Source organism: Mus caroli, chromosome 19 (genome assembly GCF_900094665.2).
Source record: "Mus caroli chromosome 19, CAROLI_EIJ_v1.1, whole genome shotgun sequence".
Classification (NCBI taxonomy): Eukaryota; Metazoa; Chordata; class Mammalia; order Rodentia; family Muridae; genus Mus; species Mus caroli.
Window position 1 is genome coordinate 2,828,565 of NC_034588.1, and position 21,522 is coordinate 2,850,086.

General features: G+C 51.7%; 4 protein-coding genes across 5 annotated transcripts; 3 read left to right on the forward strand and 1 right to left on the reverse strand.

Annotated features, from left to right (window-relative positions):
* Positions 1–4,337: 4,337 nt before the first annotated feature.
* On the forward strand, positions 4,338–11,449 carry Syvn1 (synoviolin 1). Its single transcript, XM_021152530.1, has 16 exons — positions 4,338–4,887; positions 5,677–5,825; positions 6,031–6,123; positions 6,209–6,361; positions 6,449–6,497; positions 6,876–6,979; positions 7,494–7,620; positions 7,715–7,814; positions 7,893–7,958; positions 8,049–8,165; positions 8,246–8,409; positions 8,679–8,807; positions 8,894–9,049; positions 9,132–9,318; positions 10,093–10,244; positions 10,312–11,449. The coding sequence occupies exons 2-16, from the start codon at positions 5,694–5,696 to the stop codon at positions 10,419–10,421; spliced, it is 1,839 nt and encodes a 612-aa protein (XP_021008189.1). The 5' UTR covers positions 4,338–4,887; positions 5,677–5,693; the 3' UTR covers positions 10,422–11,449.
* Positions 11,450–11,628: 179 nt separating this feature from the next.
* On the reverse strand, positions 11,629–15,452 carry Mrpl49 (mitochondrial ribosomal protein L49). Its single transcript, XM_021152531.2, has 4 exons — positions 15,322–15,452; positions 14,585–14,735; positions 12,833–12,957; positions 11,629–12,739 (listed from the first exon to the last, which is right to left on the reverse strand). The coding sequence occupies exons 1-4, from the start codon at positions 15,397–15,399 to the stop codon at positions 12,593–12,595; spliced, it is 501 nt and encodes a 166-aa protein (XP_021008190.1). The 5' UTR covers positions 15,400–15,452; the 3' UTR covers positions 11,629–12,592.
* Positions 15,453–15,550: 98 nt separating this feature from the next.
* On the forward strand, positions 15,551–17,390 carry Fau (FAU ubiquitin like and ribosomal protein S30 fusion). 2 transcript variants are annotated; one of them, XM_021152533.2, is made up of 5 exons: positions 15,551–15,664; positions 15,908–15,987; positions 16,090–16,234; positions 17,006–17,061; positions 17,221–17,390. In XM_021152533.2, exons 2-5 carry the CDS (start codon positions 15,913–15,915, stop codon positions 17,344–17,346), a joined length of 402 nt encoding a protein of 133 aa, XP_021008192.1. In that variant the 5' UTR covers positions 15,551–15,664; positions 15,908–15,912; the 3' UTR covers positions 17,347–17,390. The 2 variants fall into 2 exon arrangements, with proteins under 2 accessions (XP_021008192.1, XP_021008191.1); XM_021152532.2 differs by having other exon boundaries at positions 15,553–15,664; positions 15,905–15,987.
* Positions 17,391–20,015: 2,625 nt separating this feature from the next.
* Znhit2 (zinc finger HIT-type containing 2) lies at positions 20,016–21,296 on the forward strand. Its single transcript, XM_021152010.2, has one exon. It carries the CDS (start codon positions 20,051–20,053, stop codon positions 21,248–21,250), a length of 1,200 nt encoding a protein of 399 aa, XP_021007669.1. The 5' UTR covers positions 20,016–20,050; the 3' UTR covers positions 21,251–21,296.
* Positions 21,297–21,522: the final 226 nt, after the last annotated feature.

Below are 21,522 nucleotides of genomic sequence, written 5' to 3' on the forward strand. Positions count from 1 at the left end.
ACACTGTGAACCCTGAGATTGTGTTATTTACTGAAAAACCCTGTTTCTAGTTGTGGTGTGGCTGAGCCTTAGCACACACCTTTAATCCCTCTGGTTGGAATACAAACAGGCCCTTAGTACACATTTAATTCCAAGCAATAAAGGTAAAGTTAGTTTGTAGAAGGAAGCACCTGTGTTTGAAAGTGATTCCTAATTAAATGGCAGACAAAGTGACAAATCAGAGAAAGATTTGACAGAACGCGGTATGCGCAACTCCCATGAGAACAGAGAGAAGGGAAACTACTTGAGGGAGAGCTGGGAGTGGCCGTTTACCCAGAGCAGCTGTACAGAGGCAGGCTGCAGAGGGAGAACAAGCTACGCACAGGTGAAGAGAGAATGAGCCCGGAGAATGAGAAGGACCCAGAAGTGGGGCTGGAGAGATGGCTCAGTGGTTAAGTGCACTGACAGCTCTTCTGAGGATCCTGAGTTCAAATCCCAGCACCCACATGGTGGCTCACAACCATCCGTAATGAGATCTAACGCCCTCTTCTGGTGTGTCTGAAGACAGGTACTGTATGTATACAACAATATGTAAATATTTTCTTAAAAATTAAAAAGAGAGAGAGAGAGATCAGAAAGCCTGCTGCTGTTTGGTGGAGCAGAGTATAAATGTCCGCTGTGCCAACCAGGATGGCCACGTTGGTGTTTTCCTAATTGTCGGGAAAGAACTATGGAAATATTTTATTGTACACTGGTTTGTTTTCCCTTGCAGTTCAGTCACATTTAGCTTTTTTGTAGTTTAAAGTTTGTTTCAGCAAATAAATATTTAGGATTGCTATAGTTGTATTATTATTGCACACACACACACACACACACACACACACACACGATGCCCTCAGGGGCCAGAAAAAGAGCACTGGATTTCCTAGAACTAGTTGTCAATGGCTGAGAGCCACCCTGTAGGTGCTGCTATTGTCCAAAGGGTGCTCTAAAGCACTGAGCTGCTCTCAGCCTGTGACGTGACTTTAACACTGGTGCTATTCTTTACTCAGAATCCTATTTGTTGGTTCTGTTTGAAAACAAACCAAACCAAGCCCATTGTGGTCCTTATTTTGAGCTCAGGGTCTGTGTAGGGTAGTCTGAGGGCCATAGCCAAGTCCAGCACGTTTGCAGCTCCTGTGATGCAGTCTGATGATTAGCATCTGAGCCGCATGGGCTTTCCAGAGAAGCCGCTGTCCAGTGAGCACGGCTCCCACCCATGCTCCTGCAAGTAACCTCAATAAACTCACTGGCTCAAACTGGATTGGGTGGGAATTGTTTCTTTGCTACATGGCTACCCCACCTGGGGTGAAAAGGCATCTCCATGCCTCTCCCTAGGAAAAACAGCATAGCAAATCAAGTTGAGTCTAGGAGACTGTTGCACTCGGCCTGGTGCGAGAGGACAATAGTCTGTCGGTGCAGCCGTGGAGGAGACGGCAAAGAAAATGAGACTCTACGGATGCTGAGGCAGTGGGATCAAAAGAACGTCCTCTCTTGCCAAACCTCACTGTTCCCACTCCTGCCTCCCACCCCACCAGGCTCTATTCCCACAGAGGCACTGGAGAGATCCCATTAGACCTAAGTCAAGCATCACCCTTGACACCCTCCGGTGGGCCCTCATGCTTCCGAGTACAGGCCCACGATGTAACCCGGGACTGAGCCCTCACCTATCAGCCACTCTTCACTAGTTCTCTCTAAGCTTCCAACAACCCCACACCTGCGTCCCTGCTGCTGGAGCTCTGCCCAGCCACTCATCCCCTGCACCTTCTCAGGGTTTGCCAGTCTCTCCCCAGTGTTACCTCCTCACTGAAGCTTACCCTGTGCTCGCTGATCACCCCGAAGCCAGCACCTCCAGATGCCTGGTACCCTTTCCATTTTTCTTTGTGTGGTCTGAGTGCCCGTACCCTTGTGAATACATGGAGACCAGAGATCGTGTCCTACTCTATAACTCTGCACCCTATTCTCTTGAGACATGGGGCTTTCAAGGAGCCTGAAGCAAGGCTTGTGGCCCATGAGCCTTCTCTGTTTGCCATGGTAGGAGGAATATAGGCTTGTGACTGCACCTGATTTGTTTTTAACTGGGTGCTGAGGATTTGAACTTGGGTCCTCATGCTGGGACAGCACACACAGTTACTTCCTGAGGCTTCTCTCAACTCTCCAGTAGTCTTTCTTTCCTTTTCTCTTTTTTTGGGGGTGGGGGGGTAGGGCAGGGTTTCTCTGTGTCTCTGTTTCTTCCTGTCTTGGAACTCACTCTGTAGACCAGGTTGGCCTTGAACTCAGAAATCTGCTTGCCTCTACCCCCAATTTTCTGGGATTAAAGACATATGCCACACCTGACCAGTAGTAGCATTTCTTACCTTCCAATTTTTAGGTAACTCACTAATATTGCTAACATTTGGTTGCCCCATTGAACATTTGATTGTCCTGCTTCAGCATTTAAGGGGAGCTGGAATTAAATGCTGTACTGTCACACCTGGCATTGGTTGTTTTGTTGTTGTTCTTTCTTTTTCTTTTTTTGTTTTTGTTTTTTTGTTTTTTTGTTTTGTTCTTCGAGACAGGGTTTCTCTGTGTAGCCCTGGCTGTCCTGGAACTCACTCTGTAGACCAGGCTGGCCTTGAACTCAGAAATCCACTTGCTTAGCCTGGAGTGGTGGCACACGCCTTTCTTTAATCCCAGCACTTGGGAGGCAGAGGCAGGCAGATGTCTGAGTTCGAGGACAGCCTGGTCTACAAAGTGAGTTCCAGGACAGCCAGGGCTATATAGAGAAACCCTGTCTCGAAAAACCAAAAACCAAAAACCAAAAAAAAAAAAAAAAAGAAAGAAAAAGAAATCCGCCTGCCTCTTGACATTGTTTTTAAAATTACATTTGTATGCGAGTCTGCTCATATATATGGGAAGAGCACCCTCTAGCTGACAAATGGTTAAATAGGTTGTAGAGGCCAGAGAACAATTTGTTATGAGTCAGTTGTCTCCTTCCACCATATGGGTCCTGGTGATTACTCTTCTCATTAGACTGCCCAACCCCCGATTTTTTTTTTGTTTGTTTTGTTTTGTTTTTTATGCTGGCCTCAGATTTATGGTGATCTTCCTGCCTCAGCCTCCCAATTTTCTGGAATTGTAGGAGTGGGCCACTATGCTCTGCTCACTACATGATTTCAGAGGTTGAGTAGACCTGAGCTGAAGACCAGACAAGGGAGCCTCCCTCGCCATCTTGGGACCAGGGAAGTTGAAGCCATAGGATCAGAGGAAATGTGGCAAGAAACTTAAATAAAAACAGACAGAGGAAGTGAGACAGATATATACCTGGGGGAGAGGAAGGATTGCCACAAAATGTAGGAGATTTTCAAGAATGGGGGAGAATGAGTGTGTAGGGTAAAAGTAGCCAGTAGAAGGTCATAGCTAGCCTTAAGGAGGAAGGAAAGAGGAGCCATCTCAGGACTTTAACTGTTAAAGACAACAGGTGGTGGTGAAGATGACTGAGACCAAGAGCACAGGGGCTGAGGGGCAGTCAGACACTGACACTGAGACCCTTTAATACAGTTCCTCGTGTTGTGACCCCAACCATAATTATTTCGTTGCTACTTCATAACTTTAATTTTGCTAGTTATGAGTTGTAAGTAAACGTCTGATATGCAGGACGCTTATAAAAGTGTTATATTTTAACAACACAGTCACCTCCGGTTCTGTATTCACAGTCCGTGTTGTAACTCCCACAGTATAAATTCCTCCAGTGAATCTTCATGAATTCTTATATTTGATTTTTCCCCCCCTTAGGCCTCTGAATTCGTAGTGAGTCCGAGTTAAAAATGGGAGGAGCACCCTCTAGCTGATAAACCTGGGTAATGAGGCGTCCGCTTTCAGTTTCCATTCTGTTTGCGTCTATACTGATTGTGTGAGCCCTAACAGACAGAAACAGCTCAGAACAAAGGGTCTGGCTATCTCCCAGGGATGAACACTGAGCTTTTGGGGTGTTGAAAAGTCAACGCCTTCGCACAGAACTCTCCACCCCAACCTAGAAATAACTGGCGCTCTGTTTCATGTCAGTCCGGACACCCAAGCACTGCTCCTTTTGCGGGCCCCGTAAGCGTCCCCCAAGGCGGGATAGGGATCCCGGGCCTATGGACTGAGCTTTCTCAGCTGGCATCCAGCTGCCGTGGCACCCAGTCCAGGGCCACTCTGCCTACAGACCCTAGCAACCACTCACCTGCTTTTCTTTCCCTATAGGCCAGAAATTTTTCCTTTCTTTTCTCATTGGTCCGCGTAACTTTATCGCAACCAATCAGCGGTAGCCACGGGAACAAACTCACTCCTACACACCCTGCGTTGGGGGGAGGTAACCTGGGAAGACCTATATCTGTTTTCTGCACCGCTTTTTTTCGAGAAGCACTTAACTTCTTACCGTGTTGTAGCTATCCCTGGAATGAGGCGCTTACACATTTTATTTCTTTCATGCCTGACATAAAGTCTGGCCCTTGCTCGCTCCTGCCCCCCGTCCAAATGGCTCGGCCCGCGGAACGCCCCATCTTCCAGGCACTCTGAGAGCCGGAGTCTTGGAGGAGTTTAGGGTGGTGATTCAACCACGGCGACTAGCAAGTGGCGGGCTTCAGCCCTCTCTCGCTGCCCTCCTGGTCGCGACCACACGTCACAGCTCTCGCTCGTTCCGGTTGCTTGCGCACGGGCCCCAGAAGCGCAGGCGAGATCGGAGCGCGCAAAGCGAACTTGGTACGGTCCACTCCGCCGCGCCCCGCGCCGCCGGAAGTGAGGTGTCTTACCCCCGAAGTTCCGGTTCGCAGGGGGTGGGGAGTGTTGTTAACCGGAGCGGCTGCCGCAGTCGCGGTGATTGAGCGTGCTCGCGGCGCTGGGCTCCTGGTGAGTGGGTCTGGGCCTGGTTGGGGTTGGGGGGGTCGGCGTCTAGGACCTTGTCCTTTGGGGTCACTGCGATCAGCCCGCCCCGCTGCGTTCGGCCGCCAGTTTTCGGCCTGTCAGATGGCTGGAGACCTCAGGCGGCGGCGCGGCCACCGTTCCAGAGGCCAGGCCCCGCCTGCGAGGTTCCCAACTCGTAGCGTTCACAGGTGCGCGAATGCGAGGCGACCTGACAGGTTCTCAGCCCCGCCGCTGCACCCTGGCGGTCGGCCGTTTCTCCGGTTCTCAGAGTGGACACTGCTTGGGGGGGGGGGGACCACCGGGTTCCAGGCTGACGTACCCCGCTGGGCGCGCGTCTACGCTGACCACCCTGGCACAGCTGTCACTGGTGGTGTCGCCTTCTCAAGCTGTGCCCTCTGCACCTTGCCTCCTCCACCCGTGGCGGGCCCAGCGAACCGACCTCTAAAGCCTTTCATCCCAGCTCCTTCAGAGGGTCAGCGGTGGCAGCCCCCCTCCTCCTAACTTTGCCTCAGTGACTCCCTAGAGGAGGCGCCTTGGCAGACAGCGTGGAAGAGCCCTAGATTTGAAACGAGACTGATCCAAGTTCTAGGCCTTGCATCAGTGTGAGCCTCTAACCCCTTTGAGTCCCAGTTTCTCGTTTGTGAAACAGGGAGTATATGCTGTTTTGAATCTAATGGCTGTCAAGGTGAAATGAGCGTTTGCTCTTACACTCTGCCAGGGACTGTGCTAGGTTTGCATAGTGTGGATATCACAAATGTCATTTTCCTTGTGCAGGTCTCTGGGCCAGGGCGATGTTCCGCACCGCAGTGATGATGGCAGCCAGCCTGGCGCTGACCGGGGCAGTGGTGGCTCACGCCTACTACCTCAAACACCAGTTCTACCCCACTGTAGTGTATTTGACCAAGTCCAGCCCCAGCATGGCAGTGAGTTCAGGGCTCAGGGAAGAAGGAATGCCCGGGGAGGGAAGGAGGGGCAGAAGTGGGGCTACATGTCATAGAAGTAGGAAATAGCCTCAGGCCGCCTGACTTGGAATGATCTAGGACAGTCTTGGGGACCTGTCAGAATGATGAGCCCCAGGCAGGCGAAAGCAGAAAATAACCTCCAAGCACGACCTTTCCTCACCCCCAGGTCCTGTACATCCAGGCCTTTGTCCTTGTCTTCCTCTTGGGCAAGGTGATGGGCAAGGTGTTCTTCGGGCAGCTGAGGGCAGCAGAGATGGAGGTAATATGTTGGTGGCCCCAAAGGACAGGGTTCAAAGGAGGGAACCCAAATGATTGGTGTTCACATCATCCCTGTCACCCCACAGCACCTTCTGGAGCGGTCCTGGTATGCTGTCACGGAGACTTGTTTGGCCTTCACCGTTTTTCGGGATGACTTCAGCCCTCGCTTTGTGGCACTCTTTACGCTGCTCCTCTTCCTCAAATGTTTCCATTGGTTGGCCGAAGACCGTGTGGACTTTGTGAGTTGGGAGTGGCTGATGGGCATGCCAGTGGATTGGGGTATGGGGCAACCCCAACCATCTTGATGGTGTCCCTCTCTGCCTCAGATGGAACGCAGCCCCAACATCTCCTGGCTCTTCCACTGCCGCATCGTCTGTAAGTGAGACTCATGAAGACGTGGGGGTGACTTGAGGGAAAAGGGGCCACTGAGGAGTAGACTGTGAAAAGTCAAAACCTATGGCTGCCCCTCCACCCACAGCTGCACAGGAAAGATAATTTAAGAAGTTCATTTGCATAGTCTCTACTCAGTTCCACTCCAGGGCTTCTTAACTGCCCGGACGCTCAGCGCTCTGCCTTCTCCCCTGGGCCTGGGTTGCCCCAACACCCTGCCTGGGCACAAGTAGTTCCCAGGGGGCTGATTCGGCTTAGGTGTACACATCTAAGTAGATGGTGCGGTCGACGGCCATGGGGTGGGATTGTCGTGGACAGAAGGCTCTGCTGACCTCGCTTCCCTCCCTTTGGGGGTCTCCACAGCTCTCATGCTTCTCCTGGGTATCCTGGACTTCCTCTTCGTCAGCCACGCTTATCACAGCATCCTGACCCGTGGGGCTTCTGTGCAGCTGGTATTTGGCTTCGAGGTAAAACTGGTTTGGGGGAAGAAGCTGAGCTGGTGCTGCGTGTGCTGTGAGCAACCCCACAAGTGCTTCCGAGGGCCTGCCATGTCTCTACCCACTTACTGGCCACCAGGGAGCCTCTGCCATGTAGTCCTGGCCACCCTCATAGACTTCTAGGCTATTGCCGAAGGACACAAAGGAAGGCTGGTGTAGTGTAGAAGATTCTTGACCAAGTACCTTAGCAAGCCTTCCTGGAGGCTGATGTCACAGCTGGCTATGAATGGAAAAGAGAAAACTGCTGGGTGGATCACCCAGGAGACGTGTCCCAGCTCACATCTGCCGAGTGCTTACCACATGCTGGGCCTTGTGCTGTGTTCATAGGTGACAGTTAATGCTTGGGAGGTTGAGTCAGTTGCTTTCGTCCCAGACTGGGAGGACCCCATCTGTGTTGGTGTCGCTGCACCTCTGTCTTGAAGCCTAGCCTGGCTAGAGCAAGGGGAAGCTGGTGCTCATATCCGTCTCCTGTCCCTCCCTCCAGTACGCCATTCTGATGACCATGGTGCTTACCATCTTCATCAAGTATGTGCTGCACTCCGTGGACCTCCAGAGCGAGAACCCCTGGGACAACAAGGCTGTATACATGCTCTACACGGAGCTGTTTACAGGTAACGGAATCCTGGGCCTCTTCCGGTCCACAGCAGCATCCGTTGGTGTGTCTGCCAGCCCTATGGCCAGCTGCGTTCTCCCTTTCCTCCTCAGGCTTTATCAAGGTCCTGCTGTACATGGCCTTCATGACCATCATGATCAAGGTGCACACATTCCCACTCTTTGCCATTAGGCCCATGTACCTGGCCATGAGGTGAGTCCAGCCTTGTCCCTTACTTCCTCAGACTGGTCTCTCCCATGTCTTCTTTCACTCACTGACTTGTCTCTTCAGGCAGTTCAAGAAAGCTGTGACAGATGCCATCATGTCTCGCCGAGCCATCCGCAACATGAACACACTGTGAGTGGGCTTGTTCTGGCTGCTCTCCCAACCTCCGAGATCCCTGTGCTTCCGTTCTGGTCTTGACATGTGCTCTGCCATCTTAACCAGGTACCCAGATGCCACCCCCGAGGAGCTCCAGGCAATGGATAACGTCTGTATCATCTGCAGAGAAGAAATGGTGACTGGTGCTAAGAGATTGCCTTGCAACCACATCTTTCACACGAGGTGGGAGAAGGTCTGGGGGACCTGCATCGTGAGCACAGGCTCATGGGGACCTGCTGACCACTGCCTGATCTTACTCCCAGCTGCCTGCGCTCCTGGTTCCAGAGACAGCAGACCTGCCCGACATGCCGTATGGATGTCCTGCGGGCATCGTTGCCAGCCCAGTCACCACCACCTCCTGAGCCTGCCGACCAAGGACCACCCCCTGCCCCTCATCCCCAACCGCTGCTGCCACAGCCCCCTAATTGTAAGTGGCCCTTCATTTGCCCACAGAGGACCTTCCTTGTCCTCAGGTACTTGCCCTGGGCTGGGTACCAACAGTGCTGGGGAATCCCAGATGTCTGCCCCCCAGAAGCTCATTCTGGGTAGGAAGGGGTGAGAAGATGAGAAATAGACAAATGATGAGTGGTAAGCAGGGCCTGCCAGAGTGGAGGAGATCTCCTAGTAGCCAAGCGCACTGCCTGGGGTGGAACTGTCAGCCCAGCCCTCTTCTCACTACTGTTTGTTTCTCTGCAGTCCCCCAGGGCCTCCTGCCTCCTTTTCCTCCAGGCATGTTCCCACTGTGGCCCCCAATGGGTCCCTTTCCACCTGTCCCGCCTCCCCCAAGCTCAGGAGAGGCTGCGGCCCCTCCACCCACCAGTGCAGGTGAGCCTTGTGCATGCCAAGGCAGCTGGGGGGGTGGCAGTCGGATCTGGAGACCTAGAGACTGACTTCCATTTTGCATTTGCCAGCCGTTTCTCGGCCTAGTGGAGCAGCCACCACCACAGCTGCTGGCACCAGTACTTCTGCCCCAGCACCTGGCTCTGTACCTGGCCCAGAGGCTGGTCCTGCCCCTGGCTTCCCTTTCCCTCCTCCTTGGATGGGTATGCCTCTGCCTCCACCTTTTGGTAAGTTGGCCACTCTCTGGGATGTCTGGGGTAGAGAGCTAAGGCCCAGGTAGCTCAGACTGACCTCTGTATCTCCTGCCAGCCTTCCCCCCAATGCCTGTACCCCCTGCGGGCTTTGCTGGCCTAACCCCAGAGGAGCTGCGAGCGCTAGAGGGCCATGAGAGACAGCACCTGGAGGCCCGGCTGCAGAGTCTGCGCAACATACATACACTACTGGATGCTGCCATGCTTCAAATCAACCAGTACCTCACTGTGCTGGCCTCCCTGGGGTACGCATGCCACATTCAGTAGCGTTCCAAAAAGGTCCCATGTGGTTTTGACATGTTTCCCATGCACCCTGTATTCAGGCCACCTGTCTACAGGCGTGCACAGGAGCTCTTGGCCACTCTGCCTTCTTTCATCCTTCATTCAGGAAGTGCATCTGCACAGCCATGGAGGATCAATTTATTAGTGAGCTGGCTGTGAGATTTACTTGTTTTTTACTAAGCTCAAATTATTTTTGACATTCGCTGCTACAACTCATCACCTCACGTCTGCCAGGGCTGACACACTGAGGGAGCAGGTAACAGTCACCTGAAGCCATCCTGACCATGCCTAAGTGCTAGTGTCATCACTTGCCTACCCTGTGTGACCTCAGACCTAAGGTAGCGATACCACCCTCCCAGACTTGTATATTAGAATAAAAATCAAATCCCTAGTCATATGTGACTTGTGCAGAGGCCTGGTAGGAAGGCCGAGTCCAAGGCTTGAGCCTTCTGACCTGCTCAGTGCCCACCCTATCAGTGGAGACTGAAGACTAATAGGAAAGTGTCAGCTGTCTGCCTGCAAGTGATTTAGAATCCTCAGGCCGAACTACTCGACCCTTTCATTGCTCCACCTGATCATCCAACCCGCCTATTCACTTATACTTAACTCATCACAAGGACTCAAGGATAGCTTGCCTTAGAGCTTGTCCTGCAAGGCTAATGGTGGTGGGTGGGTGGTAGGAGAATCTCTGCAGCCCAGAAGGCCAAGGTCAGGCCTCTTGTCCCTTCTCTTGGCAGGCCCCCCAGGCCAGCTACTTCAGTGAACCCCACTGAAGAGACTGCCTCTCCAGTGGTATCTGCTGCCCCTTCCACCAGCACCCCCAGCTCTGAGGCTCCTACCCCGTCTCCGGGAGCTTCCCCACCAATTCCTGAAGCAGAAAAGCCTCCTGGTAAGTGAGGAACCTCTTGGGTGGGATGAGGTGTTCTCCGGGCTTCACCTCTGGCCTCTCCTCCTAGCTCCTGAGTCGGTGGGCATTGCAGAGGAGCTTCCCGAGGACGGAGAGCCTGATGCCGCAGAACTCCGCCGGCGTCGCCTGCAGAAGCTGGAGTCCCCCGTTGCCCACTGACACTGCCCAGACCTGGCCCTGTTCTCTTGAGTGGCCCTCACTGGAACACGTCCTGCCACCAAGTGCCAGCTCCCTCTCTGCTTGCACCAGGGAGTAGTAACCCCAGTGAGAAAGACTTGGCAGGGTCTCTGAGGATCAAGGAGAAGTGTCTGGGCTTCCAGTTGATCCATCCCCAGTGCCCCTGGCAGCCATGGAGATACTGGTCAGCTCTAACCTTCCTCCACTTCTGCCATGTTCAACTGGGCCTTGAAAGTAGAAGCTGAATCTCTGGTAAGCCTTCTCTCCTATGCTTTCTGGGAGAAGGTGAAGCCCCTCCAAGCCCTGCTTGTGAGTATGGGACCATGCTACAGTGCCGAACAGTATTAGCTTCTGTTCCCAAGTGTGGAAACCCAGAGGGGCTGAAGACAGACCAGGACCTTGCCCCACCCTCCTGCCAAGACTGGCACCAGTCTCTTTCCTCTAGCCCAGTCTTCCCAGAACCTCTTTGTGATGGTGGCTGTGCCCCCCGAAGCCCTGTGGCATTTCCATGTCTTACTGGCAACCACACAACTCAGGGAAAGGAATGCCTGGGGGTGGGGCACAGGCGGGCAGCACTGAGGGACCCTGCCCTGCCCCTCCCCAGCTCTTTCCCCATCTCACCCAGCAGCCACTGCCTGGTGGGCCTGGCTAAGGGTGTGTGCTGCTCCCCAGAATCCAAGGCAGGCCACCTCCAACCTGTGGGACGTCGTCAGGATTGGAACTATTCTGTACCTAGTGGCTTTGGGCTTAAATTTTGTCTTCTGAATTTGAATGCTTGATCCCAGGAAGGAGGAGCAGGTGTGGGGCTAGGTACCTGGACTTTGCAGTTTAGAACAAGCTCTGGGCTAGGCCAGGCCTAAGGAGCCAAGGCCTAGCTGCTGCTTCCTTCTTTTGGTTTTGTGTTACAGGAGTCTCTGGAGAGTTTCAGATGATTATTTAATTTGTAAATATTGTATAAATTTTAATAGCTTAAATTGTATATACAGCTCAATAAAAACTTGCATTAATGACTGGTAGAACGTGTCACCTAGGGTGGGCTGGGCTCATGTGCTTATTAGTCTGTAGACCTAAGAATGGAACGGCCTGTGGTTCCTTGGATGAGGATGCAAAGATCAGCAACTAGAGAGCACTGGGAGGGTGGTATCGCTACCTTAGGTCTGAGGTCACACAGGGTAGGCAGGTTCTGAACACCGTTTAACACTTTAGCCAGTTTAATGGTGGGTTGGACATGTGACTGGTGAGGTGGGTGCTAGAAGTGAAAGGTCTACATTTTGTCTTCACACCCACCCCTGTATAGTTGATTACAGGTCACAGGGTGATTCCCCAACCCTACCTAGTACAGCACTCAGAACCTAAGATATTGCTTGTCTCATCCACTCCAGTCCATGTCTTTTCGCTGCACTGTGTCTTCTGTTCCATAGCTTCCACCTTGCCCTGCCTATAGCAGGAGCTCTAGGTCAAGGATTGATTCCCTGATGGGTCTATGCTGTGAAGCCCCCAGAACAGGGTTGGGTGGTCGCTTCCAGAACAGCAAACATAAGGAAATGTATTACAGTTTATAATGGGACAGCAGTTTGTAATCTCGGGCTTTTCCACTGGTGCTCAGCCCAGTTCCTGAATTATGACTTACAGGCTCATTTGTATGTGCAATACTTATGGCCATAAACTAGTTTTGTTCCCACTAGTTCATAGCCCATTGAACCCGTTTAAACGAGACTACGTCACCGCATGGCTGGTGGGTTTCCTCTCCTCGAGTTTGCCACACCCACTTCCTCTGAGTCCAGGGGAAAGTCCAGGGGGAATGTCCCTATCAGATTCCCCGCCTTCTAGTCCTGCCTCAGCTCACTGGCCATCAGCTTTTGATTGACAGGGGATGCTTCCACACAATGCACAAGAGATTATCTATACAGCAGTTAATGTCTGCTTTTGTTAGCTTGATTGTTGCTGTGGCCTCCCATGTTGGGACAGCTCTCAAGTGGACACTTGGACACACAGGTCTACTTGCACTTTATGAAAGCAAGGCCTTATCTCAAAGCCCTTTCATCCTAAGTACTTAAGCCCTAATCTTTGTATCCCATTCCAGAGACTCAAATCCACCTCCTCTCTGGAGGCCAGTCTGTGGTGACCACCGCCACAGGGCTGACCATCAGGCCTCAGAAGCCTTTTTCAAGAAGCCAGGCTTTAAGCTGCTCGTCAAAGTAGCCCTTGATTCGAAGAGTACCTGTCACCTCATTAACCTGGGTGATAGGTGTCTTTCCCAGCAGTGGGCTCAGAAATTCTTCCACATCCTTCTGTAGGGCCTGGGGAAAGATAAACTCCAGTCACAAGTTTCTAATCACAGGACCCCACGCCTTCATCCCTGGAAGATTCCGGTACATACCCAAGCCACTTACCCAGATGTCACCTTCCACCTTCCGAATCAAGGTCATCTGTCGGTTTCCGTGTGTGATCTCCTTGTAGACAGGAATATTGTGCATCCGAGAGCGACGAACAAAGTAGGGCAAGCTGGGAAGAGGATCTATAAAGGGATACAGTACAAAAAGCCAGCTTATCATAGCCTCATCCACCTCAACCAAGGCCTTTCCCCTCACAGAAGCTGCAAAGGGCTCTGTCAGGGTTTGCTGGTCTCAAACTCTATGTAGCTAAGACCTTGAACTCTTTACACCTCCCAAGTTCTAAGATTACAGGCCTACTGCACCTGCTATAATGTATTAAATCCTAATGGACAAGACTGCCTTAGACTTCAGATCATCTCGTCTGTCCTTCAGTTCAGAGTCAAGGCTGAATTATTACCTTGGTCCTATGGTCCCCACATAGACCTGCTACCATCTAAGTGCTCAACAGAAAAGGAGCTGGGCACGACTACTCATGCCTAGAAGTGAGGCTGGGCATGCTGGCGCACACCTTTAATCCCGGCACCGTGGAGGAAGAGGCAGGTGTGGGAGCCCAGCCTGGTCTACAAAGTGAGTTCCAAGACAGCCAGAGCTATAAAGAAAAACCCTGTCTACAAACAAGCAAACAAATGAAGGCAGGCATGGTGGCACATTCCTTTAATCCCAGTAGTGGAATTTCTGAGTTTGGAGCCAGTGTGATCCACAGATTAAAGACTAGGATAGCCAAGGTTACACACACTTACTTAAAAACATAAATAAGGGGCTGGTGAGATGGCTCAGAGGTTAAGAGCGCTGACTGCTCTTCCAAAGGTCCTGAGTTCAAATCCCAGCAACCACATGGTGGCTCACAACCATCTGTAATGAAATCTGATACTCTCTTCTGGAGTGTCTGACAGCTACAGTGTACTTACATATAATAAATAAATAAATAAATATTTTTAAAAAAACAAATAAAAGCAGTTTACTAGAGTGTGTGTGTTTATCTATCTATCTACCTGCATCTTTGGGGACCCCCCACCCCTCAGCTCGGGGACTACTCTCTCCTTTCCCATTGACCCAGTGAGGCTGACCGCATCTGGAACAAAGAGATGGGAGTTAAAGGGATTCTTTGGGGTTTTGTGTGTGTGTGTGTGAATTAGTGGTTTGCCTACATGTCTGTGTGAGGCTGTCGCATCACCTGGAATTGGAATTACACATGGTTGTGAGCTACCAGGTGGGTAGGTCCTGGAAATTGAACCTGAGTTCCTTGGAAGAGGAGCTAGTGCTCTTAATTGATGAGCAATCTCTTCAGCCCTCTTGGTCTCTCTGTAGTGCCAACAGTCCTAAAACCTTGTACTGGCAATGAGACTTTACCAAAAAAAAAAAAAAAAAAAAAAACCCACACATTGGACTCTGTGTTAAGGTTTCACATACTGAGATGATACCCATTTTGCTGAATTTGAGGTTAGGAAAAACTAAATGACTAAAGAAATCACACCAACAATGAAAGACAGAGCCAAATTCCAAACAGCCCCGCCCCCAGACTTGCCTGTCTGCTAAGCTGCATTCTGTTACATAGGGTTCGTTGGACTGGAAGAAGAGAACTCCACACACATGGGTCTTCTCTGCTTTTTCAAGGGAAGACCTCACCCCAGGAACATAGGGTGCTACTGTTGGTTCCTTCCCCAACAGAGGTAGGACAATACTAACCCTCCTACATCTTAGAACTTCAAAGCCCACTGGAAAGTCCAAAGCCTCTAGCGTTCAACTCACCTCTGGGAGGCTGCCAACCACTAGGAGTAGGATAATGTTTATGTTTTGGTGGCTCTGGGATTTTGGTAGGGGGGAGCAGGCGCTCCACAAATCGGTACTCATCCACAGACTCCACAAAGCCGGGGTTATCAGGAGGCCCCTGGGTCTGGCTCTAAGGCAAAACAAATCATCTTTCCTTTAGTTTAATTAACACGGGAGAATTTTAGCTATAAAAAAAAAAGCATGAGTAAAAAACTTGAACTGAGAAAAGCACCAGACTTAGATATTTTAGTGTGAATGATACCGGGGGTGGGGGTGGGAGTGACCTGGAAAAACAACTCTCAAGTCTGAATCCCAAGACGTCTCCAGGACTCAAATGGCAAACGTGCATAATCCGGAAAAACCGACTAAGCATACGACTGACCAACACAGGATCCTTCAGTATTTGTCTTTGAACATGGTTTTGAAACTCTTTAACTCCAAAATGACATGCTTGATCGACCAGGCACCGAGCGGGGACATACAGCTGCTCTCGGTCTTACCCAACTCGAGGGATGCGGCAGCCACATTCCAAAACCCAGACTCTCCAAGCGCGGTCCAGGCTCTGCACCTGCCCTCTCCACCCTTCATCTACCCTCCATACAAGAATGAAGCGGAGTACATAGCAAATCTAAGGCCTCCTGAGGAAATACGAAGTTCAGGGTGGTCATGAGCAACAGTGAGGATCACCCACAGCCTTCTGTCCACGGGGCTCTCACCAGCTTCCGTCGCCCGTAGTTCCGACGGAGGCAGCTCCTCCAGATCGGCAAAGCGGCTCGGAACACGGCTGCTGCCATCTTGGCTCCTCAACAGAGTGTCATAAGCGCGCGCAGCCGGGCTCGCCCCGCCTCCCTCTGCGCACGCAGGCCACAGGGACCGAACGCCTGCGTACAGCGTAAGGGGCGGGCTGGGACGGCGGTGGGCGGTACAAACAACCAGCGATCCGCGCGGTCGCGCGGCAGTGACGTCACACGCAGCAGGCGGTGAGGACGTGCGCGCCCCCACTTCTTCCTCTTTCTTGACTCCATCTTCGCGGTAGCAGCAGCGGCGTCCGCGGGCTAGGTGAGCCACGGGGACGGCTGGGCCAGGAACGCTCGGTAGCCAGCCGGCTACGGGCTCAGAGGGTGTGGGGAAGGTAAAGTACAAGGGCGGTTCTGCGGCCTTCGCTCCGTCTCCATCCGGGTCCCCGGCGAGCCTGGCCTTCCGCATGGGAGACCGCGCAAACCCCCGCCCTGATTACCGTACGGCGACCTTTCTCCTGGGCTGCTCCCTATAGTCATTCACAAGCCTTTCTTCTTTCAGTAGCCAACATGCAGCTCTTTGTCCGCGCCCAGGAACTACACACCCTCGAGGTGACCGGCCAGGAGACGGTCGCCCAGATTAAAGTAAGTATGTACTGATCCCTGACCCCTACTGTACCCCTTTACCTCCAGGCCCACGGGGTAAGTTTGTCTACTTATAAACATTGCAACCTTTTTTGCCTTAAGGATCATGTGGCCTCCCTGGAAGGCATTGCCCCCGAAGATCAAGTCGTGCTTCTGGCAGGCTCGCCGCTGGAGGATGAGGCCACCCTAGGCCAGTGTGGTGTAGAGGCCCTGACCACTCTGGAAGTAGCAGGCCGCATGCTGGGAGGTGAGTGCTTTTTCTCAGAGTTAATGGAATGTCTGTAGGTAAACCATGTGACAGGTCATTTCTCTGATAGTATACTTGTGCCTTCTAGGGACTTTAGATCGAAGTGATAGTTAAGTCTGGTTCTCAGTGTCCCCACTAAAACCTGGAGGTAGGGAGACAGCAACACAATCGGATCACTGAGTTCCAGGGCTACACAGAGGAGCTGTGTCTAGGATAAAAGCAAAAAAAGTAATAATAATTAATTAAAGTCTGGTTATTAGGTTCTCAGTGTGCTCCTGTCTTTGCTCTGTGTGTAGAATGTTAGCTCTAAGAGTATGGATTGGTTTTTAGAGAGCTTGCCTTAGTATCTGTCAGCCCTCAGCACTGCACAAACTGGTTGTGACTTGAAGTGGAAGACAGACATGGACAGCTATGTTGTGACCCTGTCTCTAAATCTGTGCAACTTTCATTCTTTGTTGGGGCCCAACTTGTCATTGAAAAGCTCAAGAGTTGGGGCTGGTGAGATGGCTCAGTGGTTAAGAGCGCCTACTGCTCTTCCAAAGGTCCCAAGTTCAAATCCCAGCAACCACATGGTGGCTCACAACCATCTGTAACGAAATCTGATACCCTCTTCTAGAGTGTCTGAAGACAGCTACAGTGTACTTACATAAATAAATAAATAAATCTTTTTTTAAAAAAAAAAAAAAAAAAGCTCAAGAGTTGAGGGAGGAAGCCTTGCCCTGGGCGCGACCTTGCTATTGAACCTAATCCCTTTCCCCACCCCTAACACAGGTAAAGTTCATGGTTCCCTGGCTCGGGCTGGAAAAGTGAGAGGTCAGACTCCCAAGGTGAGTGATTGCTGTTTGGACTTTGTTTCTTTCTATCACAGCAAAGTGAAGACCTTTGGATTTCCTGTCTGTGTTCTCTTTTATGGAGAGGAGCTGGTGGGCAGGATGCCAGGCATGGGAGAGGTCACCCAGGGTCTGATCAGTTCTTCCTTTCCCCAGGTGGCCAAACAGGAAAAGAAGAAGAAGAAGACAGGCCGGGCCAAGAGGCGAATGCAGTACAACCGGCGCTTTGTCAATGTTGTGCCCACCTTTGGGAAGAAGAAGGGCCCCAATGCCAATTCCTAAGTCCTATTGCCACCCTGCCATGCTAATAAACCACTGTGCCCAGACTTGTTATGCTTTCTTCATTTGTAAGGCTGTGACTAGAGGCTAGCAAAGTGTCTTGGTCATCAGTCAGCACAAAGGCCAACTTCAGATTATTACAGCAAATGTGCCTTTTATTTATTTATTTTTAGCTCCAGCACTTGCGAGGCTGAGACGAATAGATCTGAATTCATGGGCCACCCTAGTCTACATAGTGAGTTCAGGATAGCCAGGGTAGAAGAGAGTCGGTCTTCCCTGAATTTGGAATCAGCTAGCCCAAAGCAGAAGGAACATGGTATCACCCAGCTTTAGAAACTAGTCTATAATGAGTTGTTGATCTGCCCCGCAGTCAGGAGGGGGTTAATACATCTTTTAGGTGTGTTGTAGGGATGGAGTTCAGGTTGTTAGGAATTAGAGGCAAGTACATGATTGGTTTTGGGGTGGTTTTTTTTGTTTTGGTTTTTCGAGACAGGGTTTCCGTCTAACCCTTGTTGTCCTGGAACTCACTGTAGAGCAGGCTGGCCTCGAGCTCAGAAATCCGCCTGTCTCTGCTTCCTGAGTGCTGGGATTAAAGGCGTGCCCTACCACACCCAGCTTCACATGATTGGTTTTTATTTTAAGACTCAATCTCAAAAAGCAGGCCAGGCTGATTTTGAACCTCAAAAGTGCTGGTATTTACTGGTGCAAATAAACAGGCTTGAGTAGTATTCAAGGCTCAATCAAATGCAGGAGCTCCTATCCCCAACTCAGGCTCTTTGTAGAGAAAAAGTACAAAACTAGAGATAGTGGCTAGCATAGGGGAGGCAGGTGGATCTGAGTTTGAGGTCACTGTGATCTGCATAGTACCAGTTATCCATAGCTACACAGTGACAGCCTATGGCTGGGCTGTAGTGAACTCGAATCTCAGCGCTCAATCCCAGGCAGGGAGGCCACTGAGTTTGAGGACAGCCAGGGCTACACAGAGAAGCCCTGTCTCAAAAACTAAACATGTCCCTAGAAAAGGACTACATGGGCAGTTGGAGGGCAGCCTGAAGCTGCTTGAGACCTTGTCTCAAGAAGGAAAAAAAAAAAAAATGGGCAGTGATGGCACACGCCTTTAATCCCAGCACTTGGGAGGCTGAGGCAGGCAGATTTCTGAGTTCGAGACCAGCCTGGTCTACAGAGTGAGTTCCAGGACAGCCAGAGCTACACAGAGAAACCCTGTCACAAAAAAAAAAAAGAAGGAATCCTGAGAAGATCACAGAGGATGTGTTTACTGAAACGGCAAAGAAACCAAAGGATAGCTGAGCCGAAATACAGAAATGTGACAAGTGGTATTGGAAAGGTACAGATTCTATGGGCTCTGCCAGACAGCTTTTGGGTTTGTGTTGGTTCACTTTCCATTATGACTGGACACTTAGTGTTTTTGTTACAGGCATGCCCTACAGATGATCCACTAAGGCAGAACACTCGACCCTTCTACCCCTCTATAGACCTCATAATGTTTAACAATACAAACTAAATTTCAACACAACTTGAGGGAAAACATTGTTGGTTTTTAAAAAAGATTTATTACATGTAAGTACACTGTAGCTGTCTTCAGACATCCCAGAAGAGGGCATCAGATCTCATTAGGATGGTTGTGAGCCACCAAGTGGTTACTGGGATTTGAACTCAGGACCTCTGGAAGTAGTCAGTGCTCTTAACTGCTAAGCCATCTTTCCAGCCCCTCATTATCATTTTGTTTGTTTGTTTGTTTGATTCAGGGTCTCACATAGACCCAGGCTGGCCTCAATTGGATATGCTTACGTGTTACGTATTTTGAGCTCCAGATTTGTTAAACATGCCGGGTTTATTCATTTATTTTTGTCTGTTGTTATTATTATTAATAGTTTTTCAGGACAGAGTTTCTCTGTGTAGTCCTGGCTGTCCTGGAACTCACTCTGTAGACCATGCTGGCCTCGTAACTCAGAAATCCGCCTGCCTCAGCCTCCCGAGTGCTGGGATTAGAGGCGTGCGCCACCACTGTCCGGCCTGTTGTTATTCTTTTGATGGCCTTTTCTTTTTTCAAGATAGGGCATGACTATGTAGCTCTATCCTGGAACGCACTGACTACAGGAACTCACAGAAATCTGACTACCTTTGCCAACCCAACGCTGGAATTAAAAGTGTGTGCCGCTGGGCGGTGGTGGCGCACGCCTTTAATCCCAGCACTTGGGAGGAAGAGACGGATTTCTGAGTTCGAGGCCAGCCTGGTCTACAGAGTGAGTTCCAGGACAGCCAGGGCTACACAGAGAAACCCTGTTTCGAAAAAAAAAAAAAAAAAAGAAGAAGAAAAAAAAAAGCGTGTGCCACTACGCCCTGCTAAGACTCTGGTGTGTTGTTTGGTGGTGGTGGTGGTGGTGGCTAGTTTTGTTATTTAAAAGTTAGTTTATTTTTGTACAATTTGGTACAATCATAAAGAACAAACTGGGATTAGCAACACAATTTTCCCTAACTTGGCGAGCAAACTTGTCCGTTTGGAAGAGCTTGGACGACTTCTGCGCTTGCTCAAAGTAGTACTGGAGACACGAAAGTTACCGAGAAGTTTCGGAAATGTGCGGAAAGGAGGCCACGCCCGCCAACCACCCCCACACCTAAAGGCGGAAATAACCAAAGAAGCGCCGGAAGTGGCGGAGCTGCTACGGGACAGGCGGCACCAGTTTCCATGGAGCCCGCTGGGCTCTGCGGCTTCTGCCCGGCCGGGGAAGCGCTGCCTGCGCGCTACACCTGCCCGCGCTGCAATGCTCCCTACTGCTCGCTGCGCTGCTACCGGGCGCACGGCGCCTGCGCCGAAGACTTTTACCGCGACCAAGTGCTGCGAGAGCTCCGTGGCCGAAGCGCTTCGCCCAGCCGTCTGGCGGGCGCGTTACGCCGGCTGCGCGAACAACGCGAGGCCGAGGATGAGCCCGAGGAAGCAGGCCTCGGGCCCGGGGCGCGGCCGGGCGGCCTTTCTGGACTTTGGGAACGTTTAACGCCGGCTGAGAAGGCGGCGTTCGAGCGGCTCCTGAGCCGTGGCGAAGCCGGACGCCTTCTGCCTCCGTGGAGGCCCTGGTGGTGGGGCCGCGGCACCGGCCCACGTTTGCTGGAGGAGCTGGATCATGCCGCGAACAGAGATCTTGCGGAGCCGGAGCCCGCCCCTGCGAGGACCGCGCTGCAATCCGGGGATGATGCCGCTGCCGCAGAGCCACTTGCTGAAGACTCTAGTGCCGCCAGACCGCCCGCATTGCCTGCTCGCATCCCAGCACTGGCCAGTCTGAGCCGCAGCCCGGCATCGCCGCTGGTGCGCTTCCAGCTGCCCAACGTGCTGTTCGCCTACGCTCATACTCTCGCCCTGTATCACGGAGGGGACGACGACGCGCTACTCTCTGACTTATGTACCACTCTGCTCGATGTTTCTGGGGCCCTGGGAGCCCAGCAAGTCTTTGGCTCTACAGAGGAAGCCCTACAGGCCGCAGCCCACGTACTGGAAGCGGGCGAGCACCCACCTGGGCCCCTGGGTACGCGGGGTGCTATGCACGAAGTTGCCCGCATCCTGCTGGGCGAGGGTCCAGTCAGTCAGAAAGGGTACACGCTGACAGCACTGGGGCACCTCGCTCAGACCCTGGGACGAGCCCGGAAGCTGGCTGTGGTTGGTGGAGAGCGAGATCGACTTTACCGGGCTCGGAAGAAGTGCCAGTTCCTGCTGGCTTGGACCAACGAAAACGAGGCTGCCCTCACACCCCTGGCTCTAGACTGTGCCAGAGCCTACCGAGCCCATGCGGTGACAGCTGAGGAGATGGCAACGCTTACTGGAGAGTTAGAACGGCTTTGGGGAGGCCCAGTGCCACCCACTCCAAGGACTCTCATTGAGGAACTCCCTGGCTGAACTGGGTATCCATGTCATTAATAAAGATGTGTCTGGTCTGCCCGAATGTCGGCAGTGCCTTTTCCTTAAAGATGGTGCCGTGTCCTAGGCTTCTCTTGAAGTTACTGTGTAGTTGAGGATGACCCTGGAGCTTTGATCTGTCACCCACCTTGACAGTGAGAGGTTACAGGAGTTAGCCACCTCGCTAATGTACACAGTGCTGAATAGCCGAGGCGTCCTGTGTGCTACATAAGCACTCTATAACTGAGCTACATCACACCCCCCAGGCCTGA